This window comes from Macaca nemestrina, chromosome 2, assembly GCF_043159975.1.
Source record: "Macaca nemestrina isolate mMacNem1 chromosome 2, mMacNem.hap1, whole genome shotgun sequence".
NCBI classification, from domain to species: Eukaryota; Metazoa; Chordata; class Mammalia; order Primates; family Cercopithecidae; genus Macaca; species Macaca nemestrina.
Window position 1 is genome coordinate 134,451,259 of NC_092126.1, and position 13,446 is coordinate 134,464,704.

General features: G+C 38.9%; 1 protein-coding gene across 16 annotated transcripts in view; it reads right to left on the reverse strand.

The window, feature by feature from the left end:
- Positions 1–2,192: 2,192 nt before the first annotated feature.
- The window catches only part of LOC105479577 (forkhead box P1), a 630,259-nt gene continuing 619,005 nt past the window's right edge, over positions 2,193–13,446 (reverse strand). For all 16 annotated transcript variants that reach the window (XM_071089096.1, XM_071089092.1, XM_011737586.3 and 13 more), the window contains 2 exons: positions 11,756–11,922; positions 2,193–5,675 (listed from right to left, as the gene is read on the reverse strand). In XM_071089096.1, the coding sequence (XP_070945197.1) occupies positions 5,531–5,675; positions 11,756–11,922 (312 nt within the window). In that variant the 3' untranslated portion in view covers positions 2,193–5,530. The remainder of the gene's footprint in view (positions 5,676–11,755; positions 11,923–13,446) is intronic.

Below are 13,446 nucleotides of genomic sequence, written 5' to 3' on the forward strand. Positions count from 1 at the left end.
AGGGCATAATTGTTAATTCAAAGAGGACACTAGTTTGCAACTTAATAGCAAAATCTATTTGTTAAAAACACACACACCGACGACACATACACACAACCTTCCTAATACATATGGGCTTTTCAAAACAATGCTGGGAAAGAATGTTCACTTGTATCCTCAGCATCGGTGGGTGTTTTGCAGAATAAAGACTGGGAGGTTAATTTTCAAGTCATCCTTTGCCCTGCATTATGTGCTCTGAATTATATATGTAATGGTTTTATGTTACCATGGTTTGGCCACTTAAAATACTGCTTTCATACTGGTAATTTAATTTTTACTGAAAGATGATGCTCAAATTCATTAATCCCTAGGATATATACTATAGAGTAATATTAAAAAGAAACAGCAAATTTCCTAAATGCATGTAATTTTTTTTTAATCTCAAAATTAAGATGGTTTTTCTGGAATATTTAGGTGCTGAAGTTCTGTTTTCTTCAATGAATATAATTATCTAGCATACTTTTGATAGAATATTTTTATAAAATCGTTCTAATCTAAGCATTTATCATTATATGCAAAAAGATTTCTTGATGAGAATATTATAGACGGTGCATGTTTTTGACATTAGCATTTTATTTGGATGACTAATCTTGCAGATGTGAAATTTTAATGAATTATTCATGAAATTTCCTTCCTCTGAAATTTTAGTTTGCTCTTAATGCTAGTTATTAAACATTTTGTTTTTCTTTATAAAATTTGATGAAAAAAATAAGGGTGTGCTTCCCCAAGAGAAAAGATAGCATCTCTTGCACTTTTTTTTAACTTCCCAATTCTCTAAGTGGATACTTTCACTTGGAAATCCTGAGGGTAAGAGCTTCAGCCTTCCCTGATGATGAAAGCTTTCAGTGAAGATTGATTTTAATTCTGCATTGGAAGCAGCTGGTGATAAACTTAAGGCATATGCCTAACATACAATATCAGCAGGTCAGAAAGGGAAACAAACTTAGGCTGTGGCGACTTTTACTACCAGTGTGAACAACCAGCATTTTTATTGCATTTGAGAATGCTATAATGTCAGTCATTAGTACTGACTACACAACATTTTTTTTATTGTCTGTATCCGCAGACATGGAATGATGGAATTACAGTTGATGTCAAGGAATGAGTTTCTTTTATGCCTTATCAAAACAAAACAAAACAAAACAAAAAAATTCTTGTTACTGGCAGCACATATACATGAAGCACCATGCTCACAGTCCAGACTGTATCATCTTCATCAAGGCTTATGGGTAGCAGAGATTGCATGAGCTACACTGGGCCCAAGAAATGCCTTCAGCATTGTAAATCTGATTCTCAGGATAAAAAAGCAAAACTGACTTTGAAGACATCCAAAATCTCAGAAGGCTATGTCATTAACCAAAAGGTACCCAAAAGATTCAAAATCTGAATAAGCACACTCTTCTTTGTGCCTTTGGAAACGGAGCTCAGCTGGAATGTGGAAAAGAGAGGAAATATTTTTCAACTGTTTTTTTTTTTCATGAGAAAAAAAAAAAAAAGCTAGTGATTTACAGCATATCTTGGGTTAAGAATCCAAGGTTTTCTTTACTAGGTCTGACGGGATGCTGGGGATGGTGTTAGAGCTGTCCAAAGGTGGCAGGGCTGGCGGTAACTCTTCATGTATGTACATAAGCCTTGATACTCCATTTTGCGGCTGGTCCAAGGTGGCAGCCTTACTCATCTTACAAGACAGACTCTAGGGACAGGTAGGTTGGATCCTCATTCCTGACAGTGCATTTGTCTGACACACGGGACTACCTCCCTAATGTATGCTTTTCTTTGAGAAAAAAAGTAACAAATTTTCTTTACATCTTGGCACCTTGTAAAGTTTTTTTTTTTTTTTATACAAAAGTTCAATAGTTTTGACACTCCCCATTGTTAATCACTACTTCACTGATAAACTTGGAAAAGTGTGACCCTGGAATTTCATCATGCAAAATATTTACTGCAGCAGGAGAAAACATTTTTTAAACAACATTTTTTTTTTCTTTTCAAATGTATGAACTTGTTTAAGATAGCCAGAAAGGCAGTGGTAGGATAAACACAACGGATAGGAATGTATCAAAAAACAGATTAACACACACGCACACGCGCGCGGGCGCGCGCACACACACACACGCACACACACAACCTGTACAAAATGCTCCAATCAATGAGAACAGAAAAAAAAGAAATCTTCAACTATGTTACAATTTAAAAGCAGAAAAAAAAAAGTTAGGGAGTTTCTCCCTCCCACATGTCAGGAAATGTCATCCAATATTCTTAAAGCAAGGATAACTAAATAAAATACATGTGCAGCATATTCTGCAATTCCATTACATACAGTAGTTTTTTTTCCAAAGCTATTTTTTTTAGTATCGTTAATATAAAGCAGTTGCACAAAAAGCAAAGGTGTTTTGACAAACAGGTGTATGCATTTATTCCTTTTTAGGAACAATATCTAAAAAAAGAACCGCCCTTTGCCCTCCCCCAAAAAAGACAAAGATTCACACAGACACATCGGGATATATGTACAACATAATAAACCCCATCCTAAAGAAGCAACTGGGATAACCCCCAGGGGATACAGAATCGGAATTGTAAAAATCATAGTGAAGTTTGCTTGCTGTAAAGCCTGAGAATTTTTTTTTCAGTTGGTTCTTCTGCAAGGCTGTGATACCTGCAAAGATATGTAAAATCTAATTTTTCTTTTTTTTTTTTTTTTTTGCTACAGTCTTTAGACTAAGCATGCAAGACATACGACTAAGTGCAACTGAGTGAAATGTTTTTTTTTTTTTTAATTTTAATCATTCCCTAAAGGTTTGAACTGAGGTATGCGTACTAACAGTTTCTCATGCTGTTATCTTTACTCATGTCTAGCTACACATGCTGAGAATGAACTAATCTACCAGATTTTTATCCTCTTTTGAATACCAAACTAACCAGCAACCACTCAGTTTAGAAGCACAGGGCCCCCTTCCCATGACCCTGTCTGGCTACTGCCTGCACATCATGAAGCTGCCTGGAAAAGTTTTTTTTTTTTTTTTTTTTTTTTTTTTTTTTTTTAAAAGTCTTGCGTGACCACAGACTGCCCTTTATACAGAAAGCAGAGTGAAGCTTCAAAAGTAACTGCCAGAGAAGTTTTTGTACCAAGCTTATGAGTGGATGGGAGTGTTACTTTTCTTGAAATGAAAAATGCTGACCAAAGCCTAATCGGAAAAAAAAGGAAAAATTAAAAAAACAAACTGAAGGATATATGCCAAGATAAACCAAAATTAATACAGTGATCACAGCACAGTTCTTAAACAAAAGTGGCATACAATCTAAAAACGTCTCTTCTTCTAGAAATATTATTATGTGATCTAGTTCAATTATGGAAGCTTTTCTGTTCTGACTCTAAACTGTCTCCTTTATTGGATCCTCTAAATTGCAGTGGCATACATTCATTTTTTTTGAGATGGGACTGCCTTCCTTCTGTAGCTCCTTTAATATTGTGTCCTATTTTTATCTGCAGTAGTCCCATAAAATCTCTTTAAGAGAATGAGTTTTGGTCTCTGTAGAGGTACACAAAAAGAAAAAGGAAAAATACTAGAAAAAAGTAACAACTTTGGTTCGATTATCTACTTGGTCTTCTAAATTTGCGATGAAGGAGCAGTTCTCTTTCTCAGGTTGCAATAGCCTATCGCTTGTCATTTGCCTCTAAATTCTTTTGCCTCCTTTGATCAACAATAAGAGGATATTTGGCTTCATCAGATAAAGCATAAAACAGAGAACATAATTTACCTTTGTGTAATATCTTTGGTAATTTTAGAAAAAAAGGTACAAAGAATATAAATTAAGCTTCGAAAGGCTCTCAAACTAAAAAAAAAACTATAGTCCTATATAAATAAATGACAGGAAAGTGGGTGCAGAGTGGAAGTGTGGAGGGGTTCTAAGGACTGAGGTTGTACTGACCTGTAACCATCACATTCTGCATACCATGTTTGGGACCCCCAAAGCCCAGGGCCTAATGATATCTTCTATGAGTTTTTGTGATACTGGGTTGGTGACATAATATTGCATAACAAACTGCAGTACCAAATTTGCATATTTGAAATTGACACTTCAGCATTTGCTGAATTCAGTCCTCATTAACTCCCTTAACAAGTTCAATCTGAAATCGAATTTGCATTCAAACCGTTTAATGCCACCAAGTAGGTTTGAACTAATGTATAAACTCAGTGCCGCTGCCACCCCTACTTTCAGGGCAGCTGCTCAGGGAAACCGAGATTTTGGCCATTTTGCAAACAAAACCAACCCACACTCGTTATCACAGAGGGCCCAAGGCCCATGGCAACTTGGTTCCACAAGGGAGAGCCTTCCAAGGCCATATTGTCAGTCTAATTACTATTAGTTTTTTTAATTTTTTTTTTCAGTGCTGCCTATGTTTCCTTGTGCTGGTAGAATGTGGTGGCATTTATTAAGAATGATGGTTGCTGCAAAAAAAAAAAAAAAAATTCCAAAACACCCCTCCCCCAGCCACCCCCAATACTGCTGCGTGGAATGAATCGGCATTGTTCCTAGAGTATGTCTCTCTCTCTCTTTTTTTTTCTGTCATTCATTCTCTTTCTGGCAGGACGTCACGTCTGTGTGAGAGGGCCTTCATGTGTAGAGTGCAGCATTTGGGACCTTTTTGAAAAAGACCAAAACGGAATGTTTTCTGACTTTAGAGAAACATGGTGATGTCTGAAGGAAGATGGAATGAGTGACAGAAAGCTACAAACGAGAAATGACATTCAGCTTTGTATAATAAAAACACCTATTAACATTCATCACAAGGTACAGAAAACTTTAAGCCTCCAAGAGGCCATCGGCCCAAATGGAGGCCTGAGGTCAGAACTTAAAATGGTATAGTAGAAGAAAAAAAAAAAAAGCAATACATTAAAAAGTTTGGGATAATTATTTTTTAACCCCTCCCCCCAATACACACACAAAGGCCTTCCCCATCCCAACTGGAAGCAAAAAAAAAAAAAAAAAAAAAAAAAAAATGGAGTAAAGGCAGTGATAATCAACATGCAGTACTGTGCAAATAGGTCGTCCATTGGAATCCTTAAATCCTGGGCAAAGGCTTGGTCTGCAGCTTAGGTGCACAAGCTCCGTCGGGCGTCCTCAGTGTCCAACGTTGGCAGGACTGCAGTTCAAAGTCTGCTGCTAAAAGTGAATCAGTTTAGCAAATTTACAACACTGATGTTGACGGTTAAGAGAGGAAAATCCCAAGTACCAAACAAGTCCATCCAATGCACAGAGTACAAATTCCTTTTTTCAACAAAAAGTAGAAAAATCAAAAATACTCCCAAATGGGGTTCTTGATGGCACTAAGAGTTAACACATTTCAGAGTTGTCAAAATGTAGTGAAAATCCTCCAGACTGTACAACAAATGGAGAACAATTTCACTGCTAACTTTTGACGTGTTTTGTTTTGTTTTGTTTTTTCCTTTTTCCAATCTTCACTCTCGGGGTTGGCCCGCCCCGATATTCACTCCATGTCCTCGTTTACTGGTTCATCTTCGTAATCTCTGTCATGGTCAAAATCTGGACTGTGGTTGGCTGTTGTCACTAAGGACAGGGGCCCTTCAGCTTCCTCTGGATCGAGGGGCTCTTCTTTGACGTGTACAGGATGCCTGGAATAAATATGCAGAGGTTCAGTGAGGGTACTGCCCAGCCCACTGCAGCTCAGGTGCACTGAAAAGTTTGGGGCAACAGAAAAGCCTCACTGTAGAACTAGAACTCTGTCCAGTATTGTCGCCTTTAGCCACACGTGGCTCTTTAAATTGAAATGAACGAAATCTTACTACAATTTAAAATTCAGTTTCTGAGTTGTGTTAGCTGCGTTTGACATGTTCAAAGGCCCCATGTGACTAGCGGTTAATTCTGGCCAGCACAGAGACAGAACATTTGCATCACTGCATAAAGTTCTCTTGGATAGTGCTGCTCTGAGTCACTAGTCTCTGGACAGGTGCGGGCCTCTCCTCCCTGGTGGCATTTCTCATACTTTGATGCACGCTGCAGTCACCTGTGGGCCTTGTTGAAATGCAGTGTGTGATGCAGGACTGGGGTGGGGCCTGAGACTCTGCATCTCTAACAAGCTCCTAGGTGATGCTGCTGGTCCTAGAGCCACACTTTGAGTACCAGATAACAGGTCCCATAGTGGCATCCTGGGTGGATGAATACTGATCTTCAAATAATTACATGAAATAAGGATCTGTGATGCAACGGCAGTTTGTGGGGAGCACTGAGCAGAGGAGGCTGGGCTAATCATGGCTTGCTGTGTGTTCTGCTTTGCTAGTTAACATGCAGAACCTGTGAAAGAACTCTCCAGAGGACGACCCGAAGCGAGGTTCTATCATTAATCAACTTCAAGCAAACACAGCAAAGAGACACCATGATACATGCTTGAAACTCCAAATTAATGCATATTTTTACAAACTGTCAATAAGGCAAGAAAAGCCCTGCCAGGAAACACAAATGGAGAGGAAAAGGCTCGCTCAACACAACAATATGATAAGAAAGCAGAGCCCCAGTCAGAATAATAACGCTGTCAGCTGTAAACAAGGCAAAACATGAGGCCCGGCTGGTAGCAGCCACTGGGATGCGTGTGGTTGCGATGAGATCTGCCAACTTTCTCATTATGGACCAGCGCATGGTTCACCCGAGGGGACTGGGGTGATCACACAAAACCACTCGGATAACAATTGAGAAATGTTGTTCGTAAATCATATTTACAACTGATCCTTTACAAATACAAATAACTTTCTGTTGCAGGGCCTTTTGATATGTAAAAGAACCATTCAAGTTAAAACAGTCCCATCTCTGGGACAGGCTGCAGAAGGGAAGATTTTTAAACTGACATTATCAAGTAGTAGTAATAAGAGGTGGTAATGGGGATGGTTGGCTTCCTAAATAATTAATGCTGTATGCAAACCCCAAAGGCCCCTTGAACCATTTAAAAACAAACAGAGGAGTGTTTTGGACTGCCCTCGAAGACAGGAACCTTCAGAATCAATTGACTCTAAAATCAGCACAGTCTAGAGAGAGCATTTGGTTGGGCTAGATGTTAGATAAATAGCTTTACAAAATAATTCCTTTATTCTTAAAAACTATTTGCAGAACAAAATATAGCAAAGTTGCATTACATTACATTTTATGTATGGCTCTCCATCTATTTTATTCATTATTTATTTATTGAGACAACTGTGCTCTGTCACCCAGGCTGGAGTGCAGTGGCAGGATCTCGGCTCACTGCAACCTCCACCTCCCAAAGCTCAAGCAATTCTGGCTCAGCCTCCCAAGTAGCTGGGATTATAGGGGCCCACCATCACACCTGGCTAACTTTTGTATTTTTAGTAAAATGAGGTTTCACCATGTTGGTGAGGCTGGTCTTGAATTCCTGACCTCAAGTGATCCACCCGCCTCGGCCTCCCAAAGTGCTAGGATTACAGGTGCGAGACACCATGGCTGGCCGGATACTTTTATTTAAGAGAAACAGTTGTACATCAGTGCAAGGAAGGCTGCATGGGGAGTCACCCTCCCAGCAGTCTGTATTAAGCATTATGGATGGGGATTTTTTTTTTTTAAATGGCCGCATTAGTGTGTCAGCAAGTAAGAATTAGGACTGGCTGCATAATTTTGGAAGCCCAGTGCAAAATGACAATCTGGGGTCCTTGGCTCAAAAATTACAATTTCCAGACAGAAATGGCATTAAAACAAGTGCATACCAGGTGTGGTGGTGTGTGCCTGTGGTCCAAGTTATTTGGGAGGCTAAGGTAGGGTGATCACTTGAGCCCAGGAGTTCGAGTCCAGCCTGGGTGATACAGTAAGATCCCCATCCCTAAATATAAAGGTAATGAAAAGAACACATAAAACCAAGTGCAAGTGTCCTTTTAGGCATGAGATCCTGTGTGACTGCATGTCACACTTGTGAACCAGCTTTGCTAGGATACCCTACGTTCTTTTAGGAAGAATTAGGTATACTGATTATTCCTTAAACACAAACCCTTAGTTAAGGCCAGTTTTCTTATTTTTTGCCAATCTCTTTCCATTTGGGGTCATATTTTTAAATATTGTAAATTCAGCAGGAATGCTATTTTTTAAATTTTCCTAGCTTTACAATTTATAATGTTTATGGCTAGATGAGATTCCACTGTGTTGACTTATGTCAGTTTCTGAATACTAGGCATTTTAGGATCATCTTTTTTCTTTCTCTTTTACTGTTTGTATAATGCAATGACCATTTTTATCCATTAATCTTTCTACTCTACTTCTGCTGATTTACCTCCTTAGGATAAATTTCTAAGAATGGAATTGTTAGAGCAAAGGCCAAAACATCTTTATGGTTCCTGTGATTTATTGTGATATTAACTTCCAAAAGGGCTATCAATTTAAACTCAATCTCGTCAGCAGCAAGCATTATTTGTAAAAAAATATTTTGTTGCTTAGCAGGTATAAATACCTTAAATTGTGTTTCTCAGATTACTGACAAGGGTGAACATTTCCTAATGTTTGTTTCAAACTTTCATTGTTGAGAAATTTGTTTTAGCTATACGCTGATTGAGGTTCACATGTTGTTTTCCAAACCAACATTTTCCTACTTTCTTAACTATCAGATCTATCAATCTTTTCATGTTTACAACACAGAATTGAATGACAGAAGAATGTACGATCATATAAGACCTTGGGGAGGGGGAAGGAGGATGGGGACCCCTAGAAGAAATAGAACCATCTTCACCTAAATGAAGTTCTCACTGTATAATTTTAGACTTTGACCAATATTGTGCTAATCTTACCCAAAAAATCAGATACATGTAAAGCCCCACAAAACACAGTTCACAACATCAGAGAATATTTTGTTTACCCAATTATCCTCATTTGATCATTACACAATGTATACATGTATCAAAATAACACATGTACCCCCAAAATATGAAGTTACGAAGTACCAATTTTAAAAGCTATAGAAGTAAACAAACAAACAAACAAACAAACAGTTTTCCCCCTAAACTGGTAGCCAAAATTCATGAGGGTTATTTTCTATCCAGAAGACACAGGTAATGATCCCATCATGCCTGCTGGCTCGACTCCCAGTGCCTCATGCAGAGTTAGTAAGGTTTCGAAACTTTAGAGAAATGAAATCCAATTTCAGGACACTTCTTGGTACTGGCAGATACCCCTGGGGTGTGGCAAAGGTGTAGCACAGGCACACAGTACTTCAAAGAATAAAAAGAGGATGGGATTCCATGAAAGATACATTTGAGATGTGATGCAGACTACTGAAGACACTACACTTCACATACACTCACCGTGTCTCCTAGAAGTTAGGGCTGTGTATGATGCACCTGCCTCTCCTTGCAGACACTGCCCCCACCCTTTCTCTCCAACTCCTACTTCCGAAAGGGCTACCACTGAATAAGTGTGTGCAAAACTACACATTTCCCTTCTCCTTACATCTGAGTATTTCCTTTGTTTAGCCACTCTGGGAACACAAGAGTTTTAAAATAAAGCTGACTGGTGTTTAAAGGCATTGTGTTCTGGGGGTGTCTGCACAGCATGGAGTATTTTGCTTTGTAGCTCCTTTAGCGTCTATCAGGATAAAAGTATAATGCCCCAAAGCCATAATTATGTGACCACTTTCTAGTGTTTCAAAGGAGGAATGAAACGTAGTGGTATCTGAGTGTCACAGAAAGGGTAAGAATGAAGAGTTCTGTTTCAACACTCAATATTAGCTAGGCTGCCTTCCTAACAAGGTCCTTCAAGCCGTGCCGTAAAGTTTATGGCTTGATTTATTCCAATAGACTGGAACAGTTGAAAAACAATTTGCATCATAGCAGGGTAATGCATATTGGACAAGAATGGAAACTCTTGTCATTACAGAATTCCCTTAATGGAAATATGAGGTCAAAAAGAGTAACAGTCTATGACACGGATAGCAGGCGCAGGGAATCTGCTGTTGACATATAATTACATTTAGCAAACAGCACAAACCTGTGAGATTTGAGCAACGCATTTTGACATTTTTATGTAGGGTTTCTTGTAAAAAATAGTTGAAACCTTTATTTCATCAAAAATCACAAAGACTATTATAAAACACAGTTTGGGTAATACTGGGGTTAATTCAAATTTGTTAAACAAATTAACCCTGCAGTGACTGTCTCTCGTACAGCAAAATCAGCATCACTCTGAACTGGTGCCTGTGGCTTGCATCCAAATATCTTTCTGTTTTAGTGTTTCTTTATACTAAATAATAGGAATATATGTCAACAAAAACTTGGAGTTCGTACAGATTATGAGAAATAGTATCACTTCAATAACTTCAGACATTTTTGCTCTAATGAGTGTTTCTTGCAGTAGCTTATACCAATTTACGTTTGTTCTGAACTTCGTTAGTATCTAAGTAAATACTCCTGTCATGACAATGATTTAAGATGAATACGAATGTGATAACAAGAGAGGCGGAAACACTAAGTTGCTTTGGAAAGGATGAAATATAGCAGCATCAGTGTGAAAGATAAACACATTCTTAAAATGCTGTGAAGTAAATGCGAAGATACTGTTCATATAAATTAAAAATGATTATTTCCATATCCGCAAAGGATGGTAAAGATCCTTTTTGAAGAGCTGTGGAGATGAAGTTCAACTGCTAGAAAATCAAATTTCAGATTTCCCCGTACCCTCCAAATTATGCTGGCAGGTAACACTTTTTTCTTTGTCATTAGATGCCAATTCCGTCTGCTCCTAATTGTTACAGGTCCTATTTTCCATTCCTATCACTCAAATTATCTTAAAATAAGATGTTGGTCAGTAATTCAGAGGTAATGTGTAGACAAGCAGCCTATTCTAGGAACTGACAGTATTGCAAACACGAAATGGGTTAGTACCTTAAAGTAGGCAACAGTTTTGAAGAAACTCACTAAAAGGGAGAGACTGTCATTCCACAGCATCTCCTGCAAAGCCAATCATTTGGAGTAACGTGGTTTCTTTGCTCTGTTTGAAAACTTTTCCTGGGAGAGAGGGGGTTATAGTTACACCAAGTTTTCTCCCATCACCCACTCACAGGGGCAGCACGGCCTCCTGGTCTCCGCCTTTCCTGCAGTTTGCAGTCCTGGTTCCATTCACATTCAGCATGGGCAACCATCGCCCATCACTTCATTCAGTTATATGTGCACTCATTATACTGCCGTCTGCTGCTATAATGCTCCTATTAATTTTCCTTTTGATATTTTAAGAGCAATCTATAAATCATGCCGCCTTTCATTTGTGCCATCATTAATGGTTGGTAATAATGCTGTGGCGTCGTGTTCGTGGTTATCGCACCACCAAGTAAACAAGCATCTTTTTCTCTCAGCTAGGTCAACATGCCCGAAAGTTGAACAAACTGCAAACTTTTTCAAAGGGATGCATATTAATTTGAGGAGGAAAAAGTAGTGTGGCTTAAATAATGGCCTGAGATGTGATAAAGCAGAGGAACAAAAGCAAACCTGTTTCCCATTTTACTGCTGGGAATGGCTTTTATGGGAAAATTAGCAAATAGTCCTTTTATGCACTAACCAAGCTGAACATTTCTTGAAAGACAAACTTCTAGCTTGGTTCTGGGATACCAGAAATTACAGAAAAGGTATATAAAGCCCAGAGAAAGAGACGTCTCCCTGTGTGTACCCGGAGAGACTAGGGTGTGAAAACAAAGACCTTTTGGGTGGACCATACTCACACGGCTTGCATAGGAGATCTGCCTGGACTGCTGTCACTCTCGTTGCTGTTGGTATGCTCCATTGCCCCATTCAGCTCTTCCCGTATTGCGCTGGCTAAGTTGCCCAGAGTGGGATTTCCCATGGAAGCGGTAGTGTATAGAGGTATACTATTCTCAGCCATTGAAGCCTGTCATCAACCAAGAGAAAATTTATGAAGACACAGGGTATGCAAGATGAGGAAACTACTAATTATGGGTGTACTCGATAATCTTCAGTTGGAGTTAATTGTAGCATGGCTGGCAAATACGAGTATCTAAGAGGTGTTGAAAGATTTTGCTTTAAAAATGACTCGTGGCACCTGTCCCAAGCTTGGTTTTGAAGAGCTAACTGGGGGCCAGGGGGATCAAAGCGCCTGTGGGTAGGAGGGACTCAATTTGGTCCTGCTTGGTAGTCACATGGTTTAGACAGGCTTTCGAATATGAGGTTTATGTCGGATGCGTTTTTAAGAGGAGCTGAATATTTCCAGATCACAGTGAAGTATAATGGAATTTTTATTTCTTTATCCATTTTGATGACTCCAGTATTGGATATTAGAGATTTTGATCAGATTATTCTGGCCGTACCGCTCAAACTTATGAGAACTTCCATAAACATTCACCTCTTAGATCCTATAGAAAAGGAAGAGATTATAGAATTGGAATCAATTTTTTACCTCCTCCCATCATTTCTGTTTTAATGATTTCTGAATCTGTTTAGCCCAGTTTGAGATAACTGGCTGAAGGAAACACCACATAATGTTTCAGAGTCTGACCAACTGCCTAGGATTTTAGGACTAAAGAGCTCTGGCAAAAGGAAGCTCTAAATCATATTTATTTTTGGTGCCTAAGTACATCAATATCAAAGGTTACAAAGTCACTCCACGCTGAGTGTCAGCAAAAAAGTGGGGAAATGAAAACGAAGAAATCCTGAACTTTATTTAGGATAGGTAGGATATTACTCACTTCCTGTTATACTGCATTTGAATAAAAGGGACACCAAGTCTGAAATGCACACACTGGTTACATATAGAACTGGACTAAAGTACCCATATTCGTTTCATCCGGGTGGTGATTATGACCCATTGACTTTTCATTTTATCAAAGAGGACACTTTCAAAAACTGGCAGCTGTAATTAAACCAAGATGTATCGCAACTGTCCTCTTGAAGACTAGACTATGCCTGCTTTTCCATCCTAATGGGAAAAAAAGTGCAATCACAAGATGATCTGGCATAGTGACTTCCACTGGCCAGTCATACACCAGTCCAAACTATTCTAGAAATCCTGGGTCTAGAGAGAAAGTAAAAGCCAAAAGAGTGCAAAGCCAGGCTGCAGAAGTCTGTCTGGCTAGTATGACAATCGCAGCCTCACTCACTATTCAAACCCCAAAGCCAGGGCTTTCTAGGTGCAAGCCCAGTGTTAGAAGTCCTGTGCATACTCACCAATCACAGCTTTGGATAATGGACTATTTCAAAGCTTGGCCCTCTGTAAGCCCACAGCTTTTCCTTCCCTCTACTTGTAAATGTGTGTAACTGTCTTCTTTTTAAAAGTAGGGGTACAATCCTGTTTTTAGTTTCAAATGCGGTAAACTCATTTTGATGAACAGCAAATCTGAACAGTCCACACCCTCCTACAGTGTGTCCAGTAACTTGAATCAAGTACTTTTTTCCAACA